At 36.2% G+C, this 20,428-nt stretch overlaps 1 protein-coding gene across 17 annotated transcripts in view; it reads left to right on the top strand.

The window, feature by feature from the left end:
• DMD (dystrophin) overlaps nt 1–20,428 on the top strand; it is a 2,248,405-nt gene that overhangs the window by 1,456,390 nt on the left and 771,587 nt on the right. For all 17 annotated transcript variants that reach the window (XM_070067426.1, XM_051827673.2, XM_051827679.2 and 14 more), the window contains one exon: nt 15,130–15,294. In XM_070067426.1, the coding sequence (XP_069923527.1) occupies nt 15,130–15,294 (165 nt within the window). The remainder of the gene's footprint in view (nt 1–15,129; nt 15,295–20,428) is intronic.

Raw genomic sequence — 20,428 nt, 5'->3', positions numbered from 1 at the left:
AAATTTTGGCCATAATGACTATGTTCTCTAGCTGTGCTACCATACACAGTGTGGCTTTTGAGAATTATCAATGTGGCAACTGCAAATCACGAAGTGATTTTTAAATTGTATTTAATTTTAACTAACTTATCCCTGAAGTTATATTTATGCAGTATGATTGGTTTTTAAATGGAAATTCTAAAATTGAGGATTATTATCATGTGGTTTATTTTTCCCCTGGAATTCTGGCATATAGGGATTTATATGAAAGTAAAAAGGAGGCAACTCTTTTTTTAATTATATTTTTTTAAAGTTTTATCTTTATTTACTTTAAAGTCATAATTACACACAGAAAGAAGGAGAGGCACAGAGACAGAGAGGTTTTCCATCCCCTGGCTCACTCCCCAGTTGGCAGCAACAGATGGAGCTGTGCCGATACAAAGCCAGGATCCAAGAGCTTCTTCTGGGTTTCCCATGTGGGTGCAGGGGCCCGAGGACTTGGGCCATCTTCTACTGCTTTCCCAGGCCACAGCAGAGAGCTGGATTGGAAGTGGATGCTGGCACTGCAGGTGGCAGCTTTACCTGCTACAACACAGCACCAGCCCTTTTTTAAAAAATTCTATTGTAAAGAAAACTAATTTTAGCACAGTTCAAAAACTAACCCAATAAATATCAAAGCCTTATAATTTATCCTGATTCCTGATTTGGGAATAAAATTACACATATCACATCTTAATTTTCTTTGATTTTGAAAGACAAAAGAGAAAGGAGGGAGGGAGAGACAGAGAGAGCAAGGGGCTACCGAGAGCTCCCATGTGCTGGCTCAGTCCGCAAATGCGTGCAACAGCCCTCGGGCTGGACCAGGGCAAAGCTGGGAGCTGCAGAATCAATCCAGGTCTCCCACATGGATGGCAGGAGCCTAATTACTTGAGCCATCACTGCTGCCTCCCGGGATCTGCTGTAGCAGGGAGCTGGGTTCTGGATCTGACTCCAGTGTGAAATAAGGGCATCCCAATGGGCATGCTAACCCCCAGGCCCAATGCCCACTCCAGTTTCCCTTGAATTGTGATCAAACAAAACAAGCAAACAAAAAATTAAAAACAGCATTCCCTAAGAATTCGAAGGACCTTCATTTAATCAGCCAGGCTGTTGTGTAGGTTATTTTGTTAAAATACAAAGATTTCTGATGGAAGACTGTGAGAATAAAGTAACTCTTGTGCAGAGTGACTTTTTAGAGCCCTTGCTTGAGAATGAGTATGACTGAGTGGGCAGGAAAGAGAAAAATACCTGGTTAATGTGTAACAACACATTCTCTGTCCTGTGTATGTGTCACATAAAATTACATTTTAACTTCGTTGTGAGTTTTACAGTCCTCCAGGTTTAACCAATACGTGATCAAAATCACATTAGGTAGTAAAGAGTGTGTGGGTAGGTGGATAGCTAGGTGGGTATAAATCCCTATAAAATCCATTTTCGAAGATATATGAGAGCTATTGAAGTTTGGGCAAAGCAATTTTACCAATTCACGTTCCTTGTCTAATGCCTCTGGGAGCTCTTACAGGGCTTTTTACCTAACTCCAGGGTAGGTTTGAATCAAGGTGAACAGTCAATTTTTTTTTCCATGTACTATGTGTATTATTAAGGATTCTTTTACCATGGAGTGAGTTACTTATACTGCAAACTAAGAAATTAATGAACAAGGATACCACTCATGAACAGTAAGGTTTATTGAAAAGCCAATATGGGTTTAGTAGGGTAATGAAGGGCAGTGTTCTCCAAGGACTGCAAACCTATTTATTGTACATCAAATTTTATTGACTTGAAATCTTGCTAGAAATGTCCATTTACCTCATCCTGTATTATGTGCTTGAGACCTTTAGCAATAATATCAAAATCCAGGTGTAGTAATGAAGTGGTTATGCAGTAAAACTATTACATGTTATAATTTGAAACAAGAGACTTTACTATTACATTCACTCAAAAATGGAAGCAGTATAGGACATACTCCTATAAATCCATAAACATTGTAAATAAAATCCACGTACTTCTAAAAATGAAATCCACCTACTTTTAAAGTAAAACCCCTGTTAAATCAACAACAGGAGCCACTGTGCACTTGCTCCCCATATTGTACCTCTGTCCTTAATGAGGTATACTATGAGAATTAATGGTAAAACTTGTCTTCAAACTGTATTTTATACTTGTTTGTCTGTGTGAATGCAAATAGTTGAAATCACTACTTAGTAAAGAGTTGGTCTTCTGCATAAAAAGTCAATTAAAAACTAATCTTAATGGAAAATGGAATGGGAAAAGGAATAGGAGATGGGATGGGAGTGTGGGTGGGAGGGCGGCCATGGGGGGAAGAAGCACTATAGCCCTAAAAGCTGTATATATGAAATTTGTATTCATTAAATAAAACCTCCAAAAAATAAAAAATAAAGTAAAACCCCAACATCTATGCCATTGGTGGGTGACTGTCCCAAAAATGATTTATAATTAGTCCCTTTAAAATTATATATGAATTTATAATTTTTAAATATCTAGTGGCATATAACCACACTGTATTTTTCAATTTTCTATTCATAATACTTTTATTAAATTTCTTGAGGGAAAAAATAAATGACCTTCTAGAGAGGGTTATTTTATCATGAGACCATTTGTAAAAAATTAATAGGGCATTGTGCCTGGTAATTTATCTCCCATAAGTCTAGATATCTAGTATGGTTTTAATTTATTGAAGCTGAAAAATATGTGAATCCAAATGAGGTCTCCAAATATTTCATACCACTCGCATTTTATCCAAAAGAAGATAATGGTATACATGAATTATGTAACTGATATTACTGAACTTGGTCAGTTGTAATTGTTTTTCTTTGTTTTTTTGTTATTGTTGTTGGTAGCAAGAAAGTAAGAGAGGCAAGAGAGTATTTGTTTAAGATGCACTCAGTAAGCCCCATGATTTAGCATTTTCCATGGTGAAGGGATGCTGGAGGGTTATACTTAACTATACGATGGGTAACTTGTCAACTGAAGAAGAAATAAATGTATAGACATATAGGACAGTGGTAGAAACAAAAGTAATTAGTAGTAATTAATAGGTAAATAGTCAGTGATTTAGTTTCACAGAAAATGTTACTACCAATGCTATTTCCAGCTCCAGAATTTAAAAAATCAGGGTAACCGACAGAAAACGTGCTGTAAGTTGAGCCTTATGCACGTATTCTTTGCTCCTGTTGGTGATTTATTGCAGAACCACTTCATTACCACACCGGGATCGTGTGAAGGCTGCTGAAGATGTCAAACTAACCAGATTTGACCCTCTCATACTCCCATGTTCTACAAAGCAAAGTTCTCCAATCTAGTTGTCTGGGGAACTGTGTTGTGGCTATGCTAGTGAACTTGGACACTCACACATAGACTGAAACAAGAACTTGAGTTAGAAATGTCATATATGGGGACATGAGCACTTTTAAGAGACTGTCTTCAATCTCGCTTTAACCTACTTTCTTCTCTGTTCTATTACTAAATGACTGTTTTGTGTGATCTTTCAACAAATGCTAGATTGTGTAAGAAGATGCTAAAGGTACACAGAGATGTAGAATTGTATGTGTGTGCATGTGCAAGCTTTTAAGAAGAGACAAAGGACACAAGCTGGAAGAGAATAGTAAAATAAAGAAAATACTGATAACAGACAGAGTCTAATGAAGTAGCCCAGATAATAAATGCCACAGAGTTCATTAGAAAGAAGAGCTATTTCCATCCAGAGGGATCAGACAATCTTCTCTGAGGAGATAGCACCTTCATTATCTAAAACACAAAGGATTGGGAAGAGTTTCATGTGTTACAATTAGGAAAAGTGATATTTAATTGAGGGAAAAGAAGACATATTAATGGCAGGGTAGATGATGACAGAATAGAACAAAAGGCAGTTCAAGGGCATAATAAAGAGAGCATTTTGACCAAAATGGGAGGTTCTGTTATTAGAAAGACATGAAAAATAGTAGATTGGGTCAGATTGTTGAGGACTCCTTTTAATAAAGTCAGGCTAAAGAATGCAGAGGCGACTGTTAATCAGTCATGCTGTTTTAAGCAAGGGAATAAAACAATAGGTGCAAATTTTAAAAGGTGAATTTGGTAGTTACAAGAACAATAGAACTTCATCACTCGACATACTTCAGAGTTATGAGAAAATCTTGGTAAGAGCTAATCGTTAATTAAAGGAATTATTATAAGAAGTGACTTGAAGGAAAGCAAACATTCATCTCCAACTCATACCAGTATATTCTCAGAGCAGTAAAGTTTAAGGGAATGGGAGGCAAAATAGTTTACTGGTGAAGGTTGTGAGATTCCAAGTTGGGCTTCTTGAGTTCAAAACCTACTTTGATTTCCACTTACCAGTGATGGGATCTTAAGCCAGTCACTTAGTCTCTGAGTGTAAGGTTTTCATGCAAAAATTAGGGCTGATAATAGTATTTACAAAATAGTGTTACTGTTAGATGTTGTGTATATACATATATATGTACATATATATGTACATATATATATAAAATGTTAAACAATGCTTACTGCCCTTCAAGTACTACACAAACATCTATTTCTATAGAATAAATATATATGTATACCCAATATTTAAAATAATTTATTATTTAAAAAGTAACACATCTTTGCTGCAGAAAAAGTAAAAATTCAACTAACACAAACTATAACCCAGAAATTGAGTGTTAAACTTTCACATACATTGTCCATATCATTAAATTTACATCTATATCACCTTTTAATGGCTGTATAGTATTTCACTGACTGAGTAGTCCATCAGTTTGAACCCGTACCTGATCCATGAGCACACAAGCTGTTTCAAATGTTTTGTGTCTGTGTGAATGTTCTTGTAGCTTGATATAAGTACACATCATTATTGCCATATAATAGAGTATTAGAAGTAGACTGTCTTGTCTAAGTGTAGGAATATGTTTAAGACTTCAAAGATGAATGCAAAATGCCACTTCATGTACTCCTGATCCCGTTCTGCAGGATATTCCAGCTTATTTGGTTATCAGAAGTATGTAAGTCCCAATACTTGGAATAGTTGCTCTTGTATGCCATTTTTGTATTGTAATACAAGATACTTTTTAAGATGGCTTTTAAGTCAAAATTATGAGAACACTCACATATTTTCATTATTTTATGGCTTTGTTATTTATATCTAAAATTTCACTCACCTGGTATTTACTTAGCAATTGTATGAGACAAGATTTTAAAGTTGTGAAAATTCACAATAGCTAAGACCTGGAACCAACCTAAATGCCCATCAACAGTAGACTGGATAAAGAAATTATGGGATATGTACTCTTTAGAATACTATACCGCAGTAAGAAACAACGAAATCCAGTCATTTGCAACAAAATGGAGGAATCTGGAACACATCATGTTGAGTGAAATAAGCCAGTCCCAAAGGGACAAATACCATATGTTCTCCCTAATCGGTGACAACTGACTGAACACCAAAAAGGAAACCTCCTGAAGTGAAATGGACACTATGAGAAATGGTGACTTGATCAGCATAGCCCTGACTGTTAATGAACAACTTAATACATTATCCCTCTTAGTAGTTTTTTTGTCTGTTCTACTTAATATGACTGGTTTAATTCTGTAATTAATACACAGTTATTCTTAAGTGTTAAAAATTAACTGAAATGTGATCCCTGTTAAACATAAGAGTGGGAATAAGAGAGGGAAGAGATGTATAATTTGGGACATGCTCAAGCTGACTTGCCCCAAATGGTAGAGTTAAAAACATACCAGGGGATTCCAATTCAATCCCATCAGGGTGGCATGTACCAATGCCATCTCACTATTCCAAGTGATCAATTTCAGTTCACAATTGATCATAATGAAAGGACTAAGAGTCAAAGGGAGCACATAAAAAAGTCTAGTACCTGCTAACACTAACCGATGGAATAAATAAAGGGGAGAGTGATCCAACATGGGAAGTGAGATACTCAGCAGACTCATAGAATGGCAGATGTCCTAAATAGCACTCTGGCCTCAGAATCAGCCCTAAAGGCATTCGGATCTGGCTGAAAAGCCCATGAGAGTATTTCAGGCATGGAAAGCCAAGACACTCTGGCAAAAGATCTCTGTGAGTGAGATCCCAGTGGAAAGAACAGGTCTTCAAAGAAGGAGGTACCTTTCTCTGAAGGGAGGAGAGAACCTCCACTTTGACTATGACCTTGTCTAAACAAGATAAGAATCGGAGAACTCAGAGGGCTTCCATAGCCTTGGAAACTCATGACTGGAGCATAGGGAGACTACTGATGCCATAGACAGGAGTGTCAATTGGTAAAGTCAACAACAGGAGTCACTGTGCACTTACTCCTCATGTAGGATCTCTGTCCTTAATGTGCTGTGTATTGAGATTTAATGCTATAACGAGTACTCAAACAATATATTTCACTTTGTGTTTCTATGGGGGTGCAAACTGTTGAAATCTTTACTTAATGTATACTAAACTGATCCTCTGTAAAAAAAAAAAAAAAAGAAATTATCAACTCCCAACTTGACTCTCACTGGGATTAAACATGACAATAGGTCTGATCTGATTTCATCATCATTTAAAAAAAAATCATCTATTATTTTTCACTTTATGTTTCTGTGTGGGAGCAAACTGTTGAAATCCTTACTTAATGTATACTAAGCTGATCTTCTGTATATTAAGATAATCGAAAATGAATCTTGATGTGAATGGAAGGGGAGAGGGAGTGGGAAAGGGGAGGGTAGTGGGTGGGAGGGACGGTATGTGGGGGAAGCCATTGTAATCCATAAATCGTACTTTGGAAATTTATATTCATTAAATAAAAGTTAAAAAAAAAGTTGTGAAAATTCAATCAAGTATCATTCATATTCCTAAGTATGCAAGTCTTGAAATTCAACATTTATATTAAATTATTTGGAAAAATACTAAATTATTATATAAGTTGATATGTATTTGAATTGACAATATTCTGTTACTATTTTAAATCATTAGAATAATTTTTATCACTTTCTTTTATAACTGAATGACAAGACTTCTAAAATATAGAAGTTGCCTATTATAGTTATATGAAGATAATGTAATCAAGATTTTGTGTTAATCATGATCCAAAAAATTGCTGAATAAACAATCTGACTTATCTTTTTTGTCACTATTAAATAAGAATTTATGAAAGTTGGATGATAGTTTTTATTGGTTTTAAAAATTTTAGATGCATATATTTCATTTAAATGAGGTTACTTTAAAAGGTTTGCAAAAAAAAGGAATAAAGGGTGAGTTATTTTGGTACAAACATTTTTGGAACCCATGCATAATTTTTTATAATATTCATTTTCCACGAACTTTTTGAAGTGCCCTGATATTGTTTCTTATTGGAGTTGACTTCTAAATATGTATATCTTTAAAGATAATGAGTATTCAACATATATATGGTTCCCCCAAAATAAGAACTTTTGTAAAGTGTGAGCTAGAGTGTTTTCACTTACATATTTTTAGTGTAGAGTATGATCTTTTGAAATGTGTATACTTGGTAGAATGGCTAAATCATACTATTTACTGTCATATGCACAACCTCACATACTTATAAATTTTTATGTGATAAAAATTACTTTGTGTTCCAAACATTAAATAAATATAATCTCAGAAATTTTCTTATATACATTATATTGTTATTGGCTATAGGCACAATATGTATAATACATCACTAGAATTTATTCCTCCCTTTTTTCTGAAATGTTGTGTCCTTTGACTAACATCTCTCTAATATCCCAAACCTCCAGTCTCTGATAACTGCAATTTTACTTTCTTTTTCTGAGTTTGAGTTTTTTTCACTCCCACATATAAGTGAGATCGTGCAGTACTTGTTTTTCTTTGCTTGGTTTCTTTAAGTTAACATAATGTCCTCTGGCTCATCCATGTGGTCACAACTGACAAGATTCCTCTATTTTATGAATGAGTAGCATTCCATGGTGTGTATGTAGCACATTTTCATTTTTCATCAGTTGATTGACTCTTCAGATGATATCATATCTTGGTTATTATGACCAACACTTCAATAAACATGAAAGTGCAGATATGTCTTTTAAATATTGATTTCATTCCCTTTGGCTATACATCCAGTAGTGAAATTGCTAGATGATAAGGCAGCTCTAGGTTTAATTTTTTTAGAAACTTCCAGACTGTTTTCAACAATTACTGTACTAATTTACATTCCCAGCAACAGTGTTCTCGAGTTTCCTTTTCTCTATATCCTTGCCAAGGGCTTTTATCATTCTTGATAGTAGCTAATCTAACAGGTTTGAGATCATTGTGGTTTTGAGTTACATTTCGCTGATGATTAGTGATGCTAAGTATTTTTTCATTTACCTGTTGGTCATCTGTGTATCTTCTTTTGAGAAATTTCTCTTCAAGTCCTTTGCTATGTGTAGACATTGATATATAAATTTTGCTTAGAAAAAATAGATGACCTAATTTGTGTGTGGTATATAACTTATTTTTTAAATAATTAATATAGTATGAATATTGTTACTATAATAGAATATTTTCATTGTATGTACCATAGTGGATTCAGTGTATTATGTGAGTGTAATCTATTCTACTTGGGGGAATTTTGTTTCAGTTTCTCATTAGTGTAAGTTACAGAATCAAAGACTCTTGTCATATGCCTGTACCTGTAATTCTGATATTTCCCTAGGAAACTTCATAGAAGTGGAATTTTTTGTTTGAAAGGAATGAATGCTTTAAGGTTTTTAATATAATTTTATGTAATATTTTAATCTGAAATATAACAAATTTTTAAAGATTTATTTATTTGAAAGGCAGAGTTACAGATAGAGATGGAGAGACAGAGAGAGATATTCCATCTCAGTTTACTTCCCGATGGTCACAACCACCAGGGCTAGGCCAAGCCGAAGCCAGGTGCTTTTTCTGCATCTCCTACTTGGGTGCAGAGGCCCAACCACCTGTTGCTTTCCCAGGTGCATTAGCAGGGAGCTGAGTAGGAAGTAGAGCAGCTGGGACTGGAACTGGCACCCAAATGGGATGCTGGCACTGCAGACAGTGGCTTAACCTGCTATGTCACAACACCAGCTCCAAAATATAATAGATTTACATAAGAGTGCACACATCATAAGAACAGAAGTTGATAGCTTTCATAAAATTTACATACCCATGCTATGACCACTCAGATAATGAATTATAATGTTACTCTGGCAATGTGTCTCATGCTCGTTCCTTCTCATTAATTCATCCTCTGCTATCACACTGTCCCAAATATAAGCATATTCTTCTCAGTTCTAACACCTATATCCATTTTGGTTGTCTTTGAAATTTATATCGATGGCATCTGTTTGGTTTATCCTGTTCCACAATACTTTTGTGAGATTGTTCAGTGCTATTGCATGTACCGTCTCTACTTTTTCTCTAAACTATACAGTATTTCATTGTATGCATATTCCACAGTTTATCCATTTGTACATTCGTTCCACATCCTCGTGAAATACATGCATTTTCTAACTTTTTCACTTTATCCATTTTGGTGGATGTGAACTAAGTATGTTACTGTGTTTTGATTTGCAACCCCTTGATGATTAGTGCCATTTTTATATCCTCTCAAGTAAAGTCCTTGTGCTTATCTTTTGCCCTTTGAAAAAATTAGTCATCTATTTCGTTATGGATATAGTAATTCTTTGGATACAAGTCTTTTGTTGGATATATACATTGATAATGTTTTCTTCCAACCTAGGCCTTACTTCTTCTCTTTATAATGTTTCTTAATGAGTGAAGTTCAATTAATCAATCTTGTATAGTTAGTGCCTTTTATGTTTTGTTTAAGATTAAATAATTACTTGCCCTAAAATCATCTAGATACTTTCCTGTATTTTCATTTGGAAGCTTTATTGTTTTGCCTTTGACTTTGAGGTCTTCAAACAATCTGGAATTGAGAGTTTATGTGTGTGTGTGTGTGTGTGTAGTATCAAGTAAGAGTCAAGATTAATTTTTAAATTAATAGTCAATTAGCTTGATTCTATTTATTAAAAAGATCATCCTCTCAACACTTTAATAAAGTAGCATCATTGTATACAGTCTATTTGTTCTCACACCAATACTACATAGTCTTAATTAAAATAAATATTGATATCTGGTTGCAAACACTCTTAAGTTGTTGTTCTTCAAGATAACCTTGGATATCCTTGGCCTGTTGCACTTCCATGTAAATCTTAGAATTAGCCTGTCAATTTCTATTGAATACTAACTGCTCCAATTTAAATCAGAACTGTATTGAATGTATAGATTGTTTGAAGAGTGGGTAGTATCTTATGTTCTTAAAACCATATATATGAAATACATAAAATTTATTCTCTATATAAATAAAGAAAAAGAAAATAAATAGATTGAAGAGAAATGATAACAATATTGAACTTTTTAATCCAGGAACAAGGTATATTCCTCTGTTTAGGTTTTTGCTTGATTTCTTAGTAATGTTAATAGTTTTAAGAGAGGAAATTTTTGCTTTTTGGTATGACTTATCAAATTGCTTCCTACAAGCATAAGAATTTGTGCTCCAGCAAACCTCATGACATTGCTTAATTTCCAGTACTTTGGCAAATGCCTTTTAGAGAAGCCAATATAATAGGGAAATAAGCTTTAAAATATTTTGCACCAAATAAATTTGTCTTCTGATTCCAACATTTTCTAGGAACATTCAAAGTATGCTGGTACATCCCTCCAGCCAGGTAGAAGGATCTGTACTTTTATTCACCCTTAGTGGTATAATGTGTTTTCAGAATTGGTTTTTTGCCAGTGCAGTAAATGTAGTTCTAATTTTCATTTCTTCCATTACTGCCAAGGCTGAATTCATCTTCATGTGTTTAAAAAATCTTTTTGTGTTTTCTTTTCTGTGAACTGTCCTCATCTTTTCTCCAATTTTATTTTTGGTTATTGGCCTTTGTGTTATTAATTTATAGAAATGTTCTTTTATATGTTGGAAAAATGAGCCCCCTGAGATGTTACAATTTTTTTCGCAGTCTGTTGATTTGCCCTTTGTGCCTATGGCTTCCTTGGTCATTCAGAAGCTATTATTTTTAAAGCCCAGTTTATTAATTTTTGTCCGCTAATTAAGGCTATTTAACTTGGGGATGCAGTTTACATTTTATGTGGTTGATCACTCTGGATGTATCTTGCTTCTAACATTGAAAAAAACTCCAGGATTTAATTCAGTAAATACTATTGGAGGTCTATCATGTAGAGGAATGCAGCTCATCTGGAAATCAAAGCTCAATGAGGGAGGTCAATGTAAATAAAAGTGAAATAGTCTGGAGGTCAATGCTCTGATGGGGAGAAGCACAAGGTGGATGAGGATATGTCTAATGTGACATAGTAACTAAGCCGTAAAGGTAGTCTTGTCGTAAGCCATCATGTCAGCATGCCAGCCATCGCACCATTTTCTGGCAGGATTTGTTTTACGTCTATAACCAGGAATTGATAGTTTGGGAGGATTACAATGAAACCAACAACCTCAGTTAAATGCCGTACAGATTGCTGTGCTTACATATGACTCCTCAATGAAACGAGAACTATTTCATGATCAGATAAAAAGGAGTTCATAGCTCAATTTTAGATATTTTAGGGAAATATGATGGCTATTATCTCCAGGAGCTTCAGAATCTAAAGGCTCTTAGATGCTGTTAGCCGAAGCTGTAAAATGCTTTTTACATGTACTTGTGAGTAGAAAATGATACAATAAAAATAAAATGTTTAGTTACCTCGCTTTAAAGTGCTGGGGAAAAGAACTAAGTTTAGGGTGTTATAAGATTATGTATTGCAGAGATAGAATTGCATTTGTGATATCGCTTATGTCTCTCTCTCTCTCTCTCACACACACACACACACACACACAAACAGTTCAGCACTTCAAACATAGTTATGAGTTTTAGCTATAAGACAATTATAAGCCTAACACATTTAATATTATGTTTACTCAGCTTTATAGCAGGACACAGGTGAGGCGGAGTAGATACAGTGTCATTATTCATGGCCAACTATTCCATACTACTTGAACGCTATGCTTCTCCTGTTCCCTGAGAGCCATGTACAGATCACCTCAAATAAGAGTCATCAACTCTATTTCCCATTTGTCTTTTACATCATTTTGGTCACATAGGTCCAAAGCTTGTATTCCTAATCACAGTTCCCCGAGTTGAGGTGTAGTTCCACACAACAAAGGTAGGCCTAACGCTTGCTGTTCTTCTTAATGTTAGTGTTTCCAAGAACACACTGCTGTGGGAGCCTGAATTCAGCCCCAGGCTATCCTGCATCAGCCCACGCTACTTGTTAACCCCTTACTCATGCATTCATATTCATTTTGTACAATGTATATGTACAGAACACTTCAAAGTATAAATTGTTAGCATGTAATGAGATCTTATTAAAATTCCTTTCCCTACAAATTAATTGATTATTTTGTTCATGAATGTGTCTCTTTTTTCATCCCATGAATCGTGAGTAGAAATAGAAACGATAATCATTAGTGATATCTTTAGAGAAGGATCTACAGGAGTTGTTGCAAAGTATGTGACATTGTTTAGAAGACACATTAACATATTAGTATGCTTGTCTAGTTTGCTTTGACAAAGCTCTCTTATAATTCATAATGTCATAATAGTATCATTATATAATGTATCATGCTATTTTATTTATACTAAAATGAAATGTTACATTTATATTGTTAAAATCTTATTACTATTAATGTCATTGAAGAATCATCATTATGAGTTTACATTCTTTGTTCCTGGGTATTAGTTTTTTGTTGCTTACTTGAAAAGGCCAACATAGAAAAAGATCTTTGATCCCCTAGTTCATTCTCCAAATGCTTGCAACAGCACAAATCAGGCCAAGCTGAAGCCAGGAGCCCAGAACTCAACCTGACTCTCCCATATGGGTTGTAAGGACCCAAGCACTTAAGCCATAACCTGCTGCCTCACAAGGTGTGCATTACAGGACGATAGAAAGGAAGTGGAGTCAGGACGAGAACCCAGACACTTCAGTGGCATCTGCATCTTAACCATTATGCCAAATGCCTCCCCCTCAGTATTAGTCCTTGATATACTGAAGAAAAGTGCTTTATTCTTGTTTATCCTGGCTCCTTATTGACACTCGAGAAATACCTGCTTACACTTCACAACTTTATCATCATTCACTATTATGCAGACTATTTCTTTAAGCCATTTTCAAATTATTTAATCCTTTCAGTAGATATGTGAAGCAGGTGCTGCTGTTGTTCCCAGTCTATAAGAGGAGGCACTGAGAGTTAGAGAAAACATGGTTAGAACATTAGGCTAGAGCTGGAACCAGGATTTAAAACTGTTAAACCAAAATTCTTAAAGTGGATAGTTCTCTGAAACTAAGCATTTGTTGAACCATTACAGATGCTAGCCAGCAAAGTTGCAGATCCTGGGACAAGTTCTGTAACAACCAGCTGCAGGTTTGTGTAGAGGTTGGGAAAATGTCTGCCAGACCTAAGAGCCAAGAGAGTTTGTGTAACAAAAATTGGGGGACAGGAAGGATTACTTACTGAAAGTGGACTTATGAACTTACACTGGTATTAACTAAGAAGGGTGGGATTACCTGACATGGACAAAGCTTGGAGATAGGAGAGCAGTGGAGTAGTTTTACTTTTGGATGGTTTGAAGTTAATAGTTCAGACTGGGATGTCATCTACCAAGGATTTTACAGTCAAGATTTTAACATACATTCAGAATTGTGGAACAGTGTTTTGTTGGTTTAACCGGTAATTGTTTACTTACTAACTTTCCTTATCCCTTCCTCCCTTCCTTCACTGTCTGGCTTTTATAATTAAATTGAGCATATCTCAGAGTTTTTATCTTATTGAATCCAATGACCTAACCCTCAATCCTACAATATTTAATACCATATCACACTACTTCCCAGGCTATTTAATGTTTCTCAACTCCAATATCATCATCTATATACAAAATTGGAATAATAGTACCTATATTATAGTCATTGGATGGATTAAATCTGACAATAAGTATGACACTTCCAAGCATGATACTTGCTATATATTAAACCCATGGTAAAAATAACCTATAGGAATGAGCTGCGACCTAGAGGTTAAGATGTCCACATCCCACATCAGTGTGCCTGGGTTCAATTCTAAGCTCCAGCTCCTGGCTCAAACATCATGCCAGTGTGGATCCTGGGAGGCAGCAGTGATGACTCAAGTAATTGGGTTTGTGTCACCCATGTTGGAGACCTGGATTCTATTCCTTGTACCTGGCTTTGGCCCTGGTCCAGTATGGTTGTTGCCAGGCACTTGAGAAGTAAACCAACAGATAATACATCTCTCTCTCTCATAGTTTTTTTTTTTTAAACCTACAATTATTTGTTATATACTACTCTAATCCAGATGTTCTTTTTACTTTTCTTCACAATCATCTTCTTCTGGTTTAGTTACACTATGGCTTGTAAACTATTGCTCACAAAAATGCTTGGCTCACCAATTTCCCTTCTACAGAAAAGGAGGATTTCCTTGTACAATTTTCCTTAACATAAAAGAAAGCTGGAAGCAAGTATAGTGAAAGAAATGATTGCTATACAAACAAAAATTATGGTTTGGTTTCCTTTTAATTTTATGATGCCCTGTGAATTTAAATCACTCATTTGGAATTTACAAGTGCTAGATTATATATCTGGTACTAATGCTAAATAACTTGGCTTGTTCATTTTTATAACTGCAAAGGAAGTGTGTCTGGCATATAATATACAACACAGCATTATATTTAGTAAGTGAGCGGGTAAGTGAAGAATGTACTCCTTTACTTTTATCACTTGGAGTTGGGTATGAATTTGCGTAAGTATATTTTTGAATTTCACAAAGGCATTGATGTCTTTAGAGCTAACAATTTTTGGATGGTGTTAATGATTCCTAACATATTACTTAAATACTAATATGTAACACATATAAATAAGCAATATCCTGCTCTTAAATATTAAAATCAGTACACTTGTAAAACATTTAAGACAAATAACTTTTTAAAAGCTTTATTTCTTTTTTAAGTCATAGAAATAATTTATCTTTTTAAATGCTATGACTTTCTTTCCAGGTTTCTAAAGCTTTGCCTGAGAAGCAAGAGGAAATCGTGGCTCATGTGAAAGAGCTTGGGCAGCTGGAAGAGCAGTTAAATCATCTGCTTCTGTGGCTGACTCCTATCAGGAATCAGTTGGAAATTTATAACCAACCAAATCAAACAGGACCATTTGACATCAAGGTCAGGACCCTTTGCTTTAAATGATGTTTTCTAAAAGAATGGACATACCACTGAATTAAGTTTTGAAATCATTAACATTATTTTGTATTATTAAGGTTAAAACATTGCCTTTTAAATCATAATTAGGCAGACTTTATCTGGAACCATTACAGAGGTATAGGGATCACTTCAATGGGGTCTTGAAGTTGAGGTGAAGGTGATATTGGGCTCAAATTCAACTACAGTTTGGGCAAGTGGGAATTTATAGGCAAGGATCAGTGTGGGGATCAGTGGATTGAAAATGACTAAGTGGAAACATCAAGGGTAAGGACATTCTAGCTAAACCAATCTAATAGGATTCTTGCCAGAGAAAAGGTGGGGGAATCACACATCACCTGGTGCATGGTAGAGGATGAAGAACCTGGCACAATCAGGTATCAAGGGTAGGGAGTTAGAAACTTTGTTAAAACTGGTTTTTACAAGGACATGCAACACATACACCTAGGAGAATGTTTAGAAACCTGACTTTAGCTTGGCCAAGCAAATAATCTTTGTCACCAGCATCATTATTTTTATAGTGATAATAACTATTATTATTTGGCTAGAATTGTCCTTTTTTTCTTCTAGAATGTGCTAGAACTAATGTCTTCATTACATTCAAATCACTAGATTTCCTGCATCATATTTATTACTATGCTCCATATTCCATCCCTACTTTAATTGTGCTGAATATGCAGGAGGGGGACTTCCATGGAAAGTACATATTATGAACAAAATTTAAAAATTTTTTTCACCACAATGAACTCTTTTGTATTTGAGAGGTAGAGAGGCAGAAATGGATAGAGTTCCTATCTGCTGGTTCACTTCCTAAATGCTTGCAGTGGCCCATACAAGGTGTTGAAGCCAGGAGCTGGGAACTCAATCTGGGTGTCCTACCTGAGTGACAAGGACCTAATTACTTAAGTCACCAGTGCTGCTCCTCAGGGTCCACATTGGCAGGAAACTGGAGTCAAGAATCAGAGAAACTCATAAAACCCACATAGTCCAATGTGGGATGTGAGCATCTTAATCAGTCTTATCCACTGGGCCAAATGCCCTTCCTAAAACTTATATTTTCATTTCATTTTTCCATGAATATTTTAAAGTATCCTTATATTTGTAGATACCTTATCTAAAATTAAGTTGTCTAGCAGATTGGGTGCCTACAAAATAATACATAGGCTCCTCAGTAAATATTGTAAAGCCCTCTCACCCTGGAGTTTACCTGTCTATCCTCTAGCTCTATCAAGAACTTCCCCTTATGTACCAGTCACTCCAAATCATATGGTATTTCATGCCATACCTCTATGTTTTTCTGTCTTCTTTAGATATATTCTTTGTTTGTTTCAGTGTCAGCAAATCAGAGAACTATCAGTTCTAGGATCTCTTCATTTTTCCACCTAGCTAGTACCTAGTGTCCTCCGATATTTGACTAGCACCCATTGACCAGTGCAGCTGCACTTCATCAGTACTAACTTTTCGTTATTCAATAAACAGTCCCAACAAGAAAGTACCATTACTTGGTCCAATACACAATAACCCCAGCCAGTTCTCAATCATCTTGGATCTAGTGTATTCTTTATAAGTACTTGATTCAGTATTACAAACAGGAAACAACATAAGCTCTTTATCTCAACCAGAAATGGGTTCTTGTAACCCACAGGTAAAAGTACATTTCTCTACTTTTAAATAGAATGTTTGCTTTGAATGTCCCTCTTCATTAAAATAATGAAAAGCATACTCAGTGCTAGCTGTCACCATGAAAGAGGTTTAAGAGCAAAGCTTAAAAAAAAAATCTCTTGACACAGTGAATCTTGTTGACTCAACCAATGTGACTCTAGTCCCAGTTTTTGCTGCCCAGAATGGTTCTCAAACACTGAAGACCCACATTGAGTTGTTGTGGCCCATAAGTTTCTGCCCAACAGGTCCCTGCAATTTGGCAAGAAAGCCACTCTCGGTGTGTTAATCACTTTTCTTTATGAAAGCTACAGGTCACCCAGCTCACCCTGGCTGTTGTTTCAGAAAGTCCTGGTGCTTGCCTCCTGAAGCTTGATATAAATCACTGTGGGGAGAAGCAGCTGCTTTTTCCCCTGCAGAAAACGCCTTGGCTTCAGTCCTCTGTGCGTGTTCTTTTGCATCTTGAGAGTACAGATTTGAAGAATATTCTTTTAGTCCTTTCCTTCTACTTGTAATTATATCTACAACAAAGAACGCGAACTAATATATATATATATATATATATATAGAGAGAGAGAGAGAGAGAGAGAGAGAGAGAGTTTCTCTCAATAACCCTCTAACCCTTTTGTAATCAGGAAATAGCGACCTTTGTGAATAACTTATTAACACGTGATTTATCCATCTTTGTCTAACTTCTATCTAATTGCAGTATAATAAGTGATTTACCAAGATTACACGGAGGTTTTTGTTTTTTATGATATGAGATTTTAGCATTTATAGCCTTTGTCACTCTCTGCTTAAAGTTAAACAAAGATGGAGAATAAATTTTTGCTATGCTTAGACTTAAACTACTGAAAACCAAAACTAAAGTTTTTAAGTGGTTTGGAAGACATGCCCATTTATTTATTTATTTATTTATTTTTTATTTTTTGACAGGCAGAGTGGACAGTGAGAGAGAGAGACAGAGAGAAAGGTCTTCCTTTGCCGTTGATTCACCCTCCAATGGCCGCTGCGGCCAGCGCGCTGTGGCCGGCACACCATGCTGATCCGATGGCAGGAGCCAGGTACTTATCCTGGTCTCCCATGGGGTGCAGGGCCCAAGCACCTGGGCCATCCTCCACTGCACTCCCTGGCCACAGCAGAGAGCTGGCCTGGAAGAGGGGCAACCGGGACAGAATCCAGCGCCCTGACCGGGACTAGAACCCGGTGTGCCGGCGCCGCAAGGCGTAGGATTAGCCTAGTGAGCTGCGGCGCCAGCCAACATGCCCATTTATTTTAACACAGAGGAAGAAATTGCCTTTAAAAAATTGTAGAGGACAAGCATTTGGTGCTATGGTTACGTTAGCCTGCATCTCATGTTGGAGTGCCAGAGTTTGAGTTCTAGCTCCTCTCCTAATTCCAGCTTCTGATAGTATGTGGCTTGCCAGGCAGCAGGTGATGGTTCAATTATCTGGGGTCCTGCCATCCTCATGGGAAATCTATTCAGAGTTCCTGGCTCCTGGCTTTGACCCAACCCAACCTCAGCTGTTCTGGGCATTTGAGGAGTGAATCAGCAGATGGATAATCTGTCTGTCTGTCTCTCATTCTTTCTGTCTCTCAAATACTTATAACTAAGTAAATAAAATTTTTGTAAAAAGACCAAAAAAAATCTTAGGAGTGAGCTAATGCAAAGAAAGTAGATATACAAGCAGTCAGGTCCCTGGTATCATTTCCTAAATCTAAAGAAACCATCTGGCTATGGGGGCCATGGCTACTTCTGAAACAAAGGGCCAGAGGATTTGCCATTGGGGTCATCTGTTTACTCTAGTTGAACTCTGAGCACCTGTTAGAGAAAGTATGCAATACCTTCCGTGAACCTCAGCTTTGCCTGCTTGGCACTTTATGCTTATGGATGAAGCGCAGCTAGCTGTGTAATGAAACCAAAATATATTTTTTAACAAAGCCTTAAGGGCTCTGTTCTAATACATTGTTTATGCTGGAGTGAAAATTGACTGCACATCGCTTGGGTTTGTGCAATTTACTCCTGAAATATTCCTATTCAGGAAATCCTGCAAATAGCAATATTCATCTTGAAAATCACCTTACAGAACCCTTAGCAAGCTGAGAAACATAATCAATGAGATCGTGATGTAGAGGGTGAAAATTAGGCGTAATCACAGCCCTTTCCCATCAGTCAGCCCACTAGAAGGCATGCCTTTGAATTTTGATTTTCAAATGTAGTCTCAATTTAGACATAAAATATGTTGATTTCAGATCTCAAAAATGATAATTGAATGCTAAGATCCAGGGACCAGTTTAGAATGTCTATAAAAGATCCTATGGTTTTAATCTTTAATGAGTGCTTTCACTAATGAGCTAGAGGTATGCTATTTATCTGACACAAAACTGCTAACTACTACTTTCCAAACTTTTTATTACAATATGATGAGGGGTGGGGGAAATGCATAATTTTATGTTAAAGTTTACTAAATGAAATACTTTCATAATAATGATTTTTAAAATTTTAATTTTATTAATTATTAAAGAGAGAGAGACAGACAGACAGACACTGGTTCACTCTCCAAATGGCCAGAACAACAAGGTCTGGATCAGGCTGAAACCCAGAGCCCAGAACTCAATCTGGGTTTCCTATGTAGGTCACAGGGACCCAATTCCTTGAATCATCATATGATGCTCTCTAGTGCGCATATAAGCAGGAAGCCAGAATCAGCACCAGAACTGGTTCTGGAACCTAGGTACTGTGTTACAGGATGTGACTGTACCAAGTAGCATCTTAACTTCTACACTTTACTGCCCACCTGTCACATTCTCTTTTTATTTGAGAGACAAAAAAAAAGAGCGAGATTCCATCCCCTTGTTTGACTCCCCAAATGTCCACAATGGCTGGGTTAGGCCAGGCTGGGAACTCAATCCAAGTCTCCCATATTGGTTACAAGAATCCAATTCCTTGAGCTGTCATTGTCATCTCCCAGGCTCTGCATCAGCAGAAAGCTGGAATTAGGAGCCAGAGCTGTGTATCAAAATCAGGAATTCTGAAGTGGGATGATGGAGACGTAACCACTAGACTGAATGCCTGGTCTGTTTGGGGTTATTTTTTCCCTCTTCCTTCAATATTGAGTTTCCTTCTGTGGTCTATAAATAAACACAATACGATACACTGATAGCTGTACCTTAACAGGTAAGACACATAAATGCCTGTGTTGTCAACCCCACACTGAATACTACCAAAGAGCACAACTGTTGTGAGTGACTATTAAAGTTACTGAATATCAAAATCCTTTTCTTTGTGTGTGCTCATTCTTATCAAAGAAAATGGAACTGGACAATGTAGGAAGAAAGCCTTCATTCAGAACTTTTGCAGTAGAGAGCTTGCATTCACTTCTGCTGAAATAAAAAGCAGGAGATCTTCTAAGTGCTGGGATGAGTTAGTCAAACAGTA

Source organism: Oryctolagus cuniculus, chromosome X (assembly GCF_964237555.1).
Source record: "Oryctolagus cuniculus chromosome X, mOryCun1.1, whole genome shotgun sequence".
Classification (NCBI taxonomy): Eukaryota; Metazoa; Chordata; class Mammalia; order Lagomorpha; family Leporidae; genus Oryctolagus; species Oryctolagus cuniculus.
The sequence above is the reverse complement of the archived record's forward strand: the minus strand, read 5'-3'. Positions and strand labels throughout refer to the sequence as shown.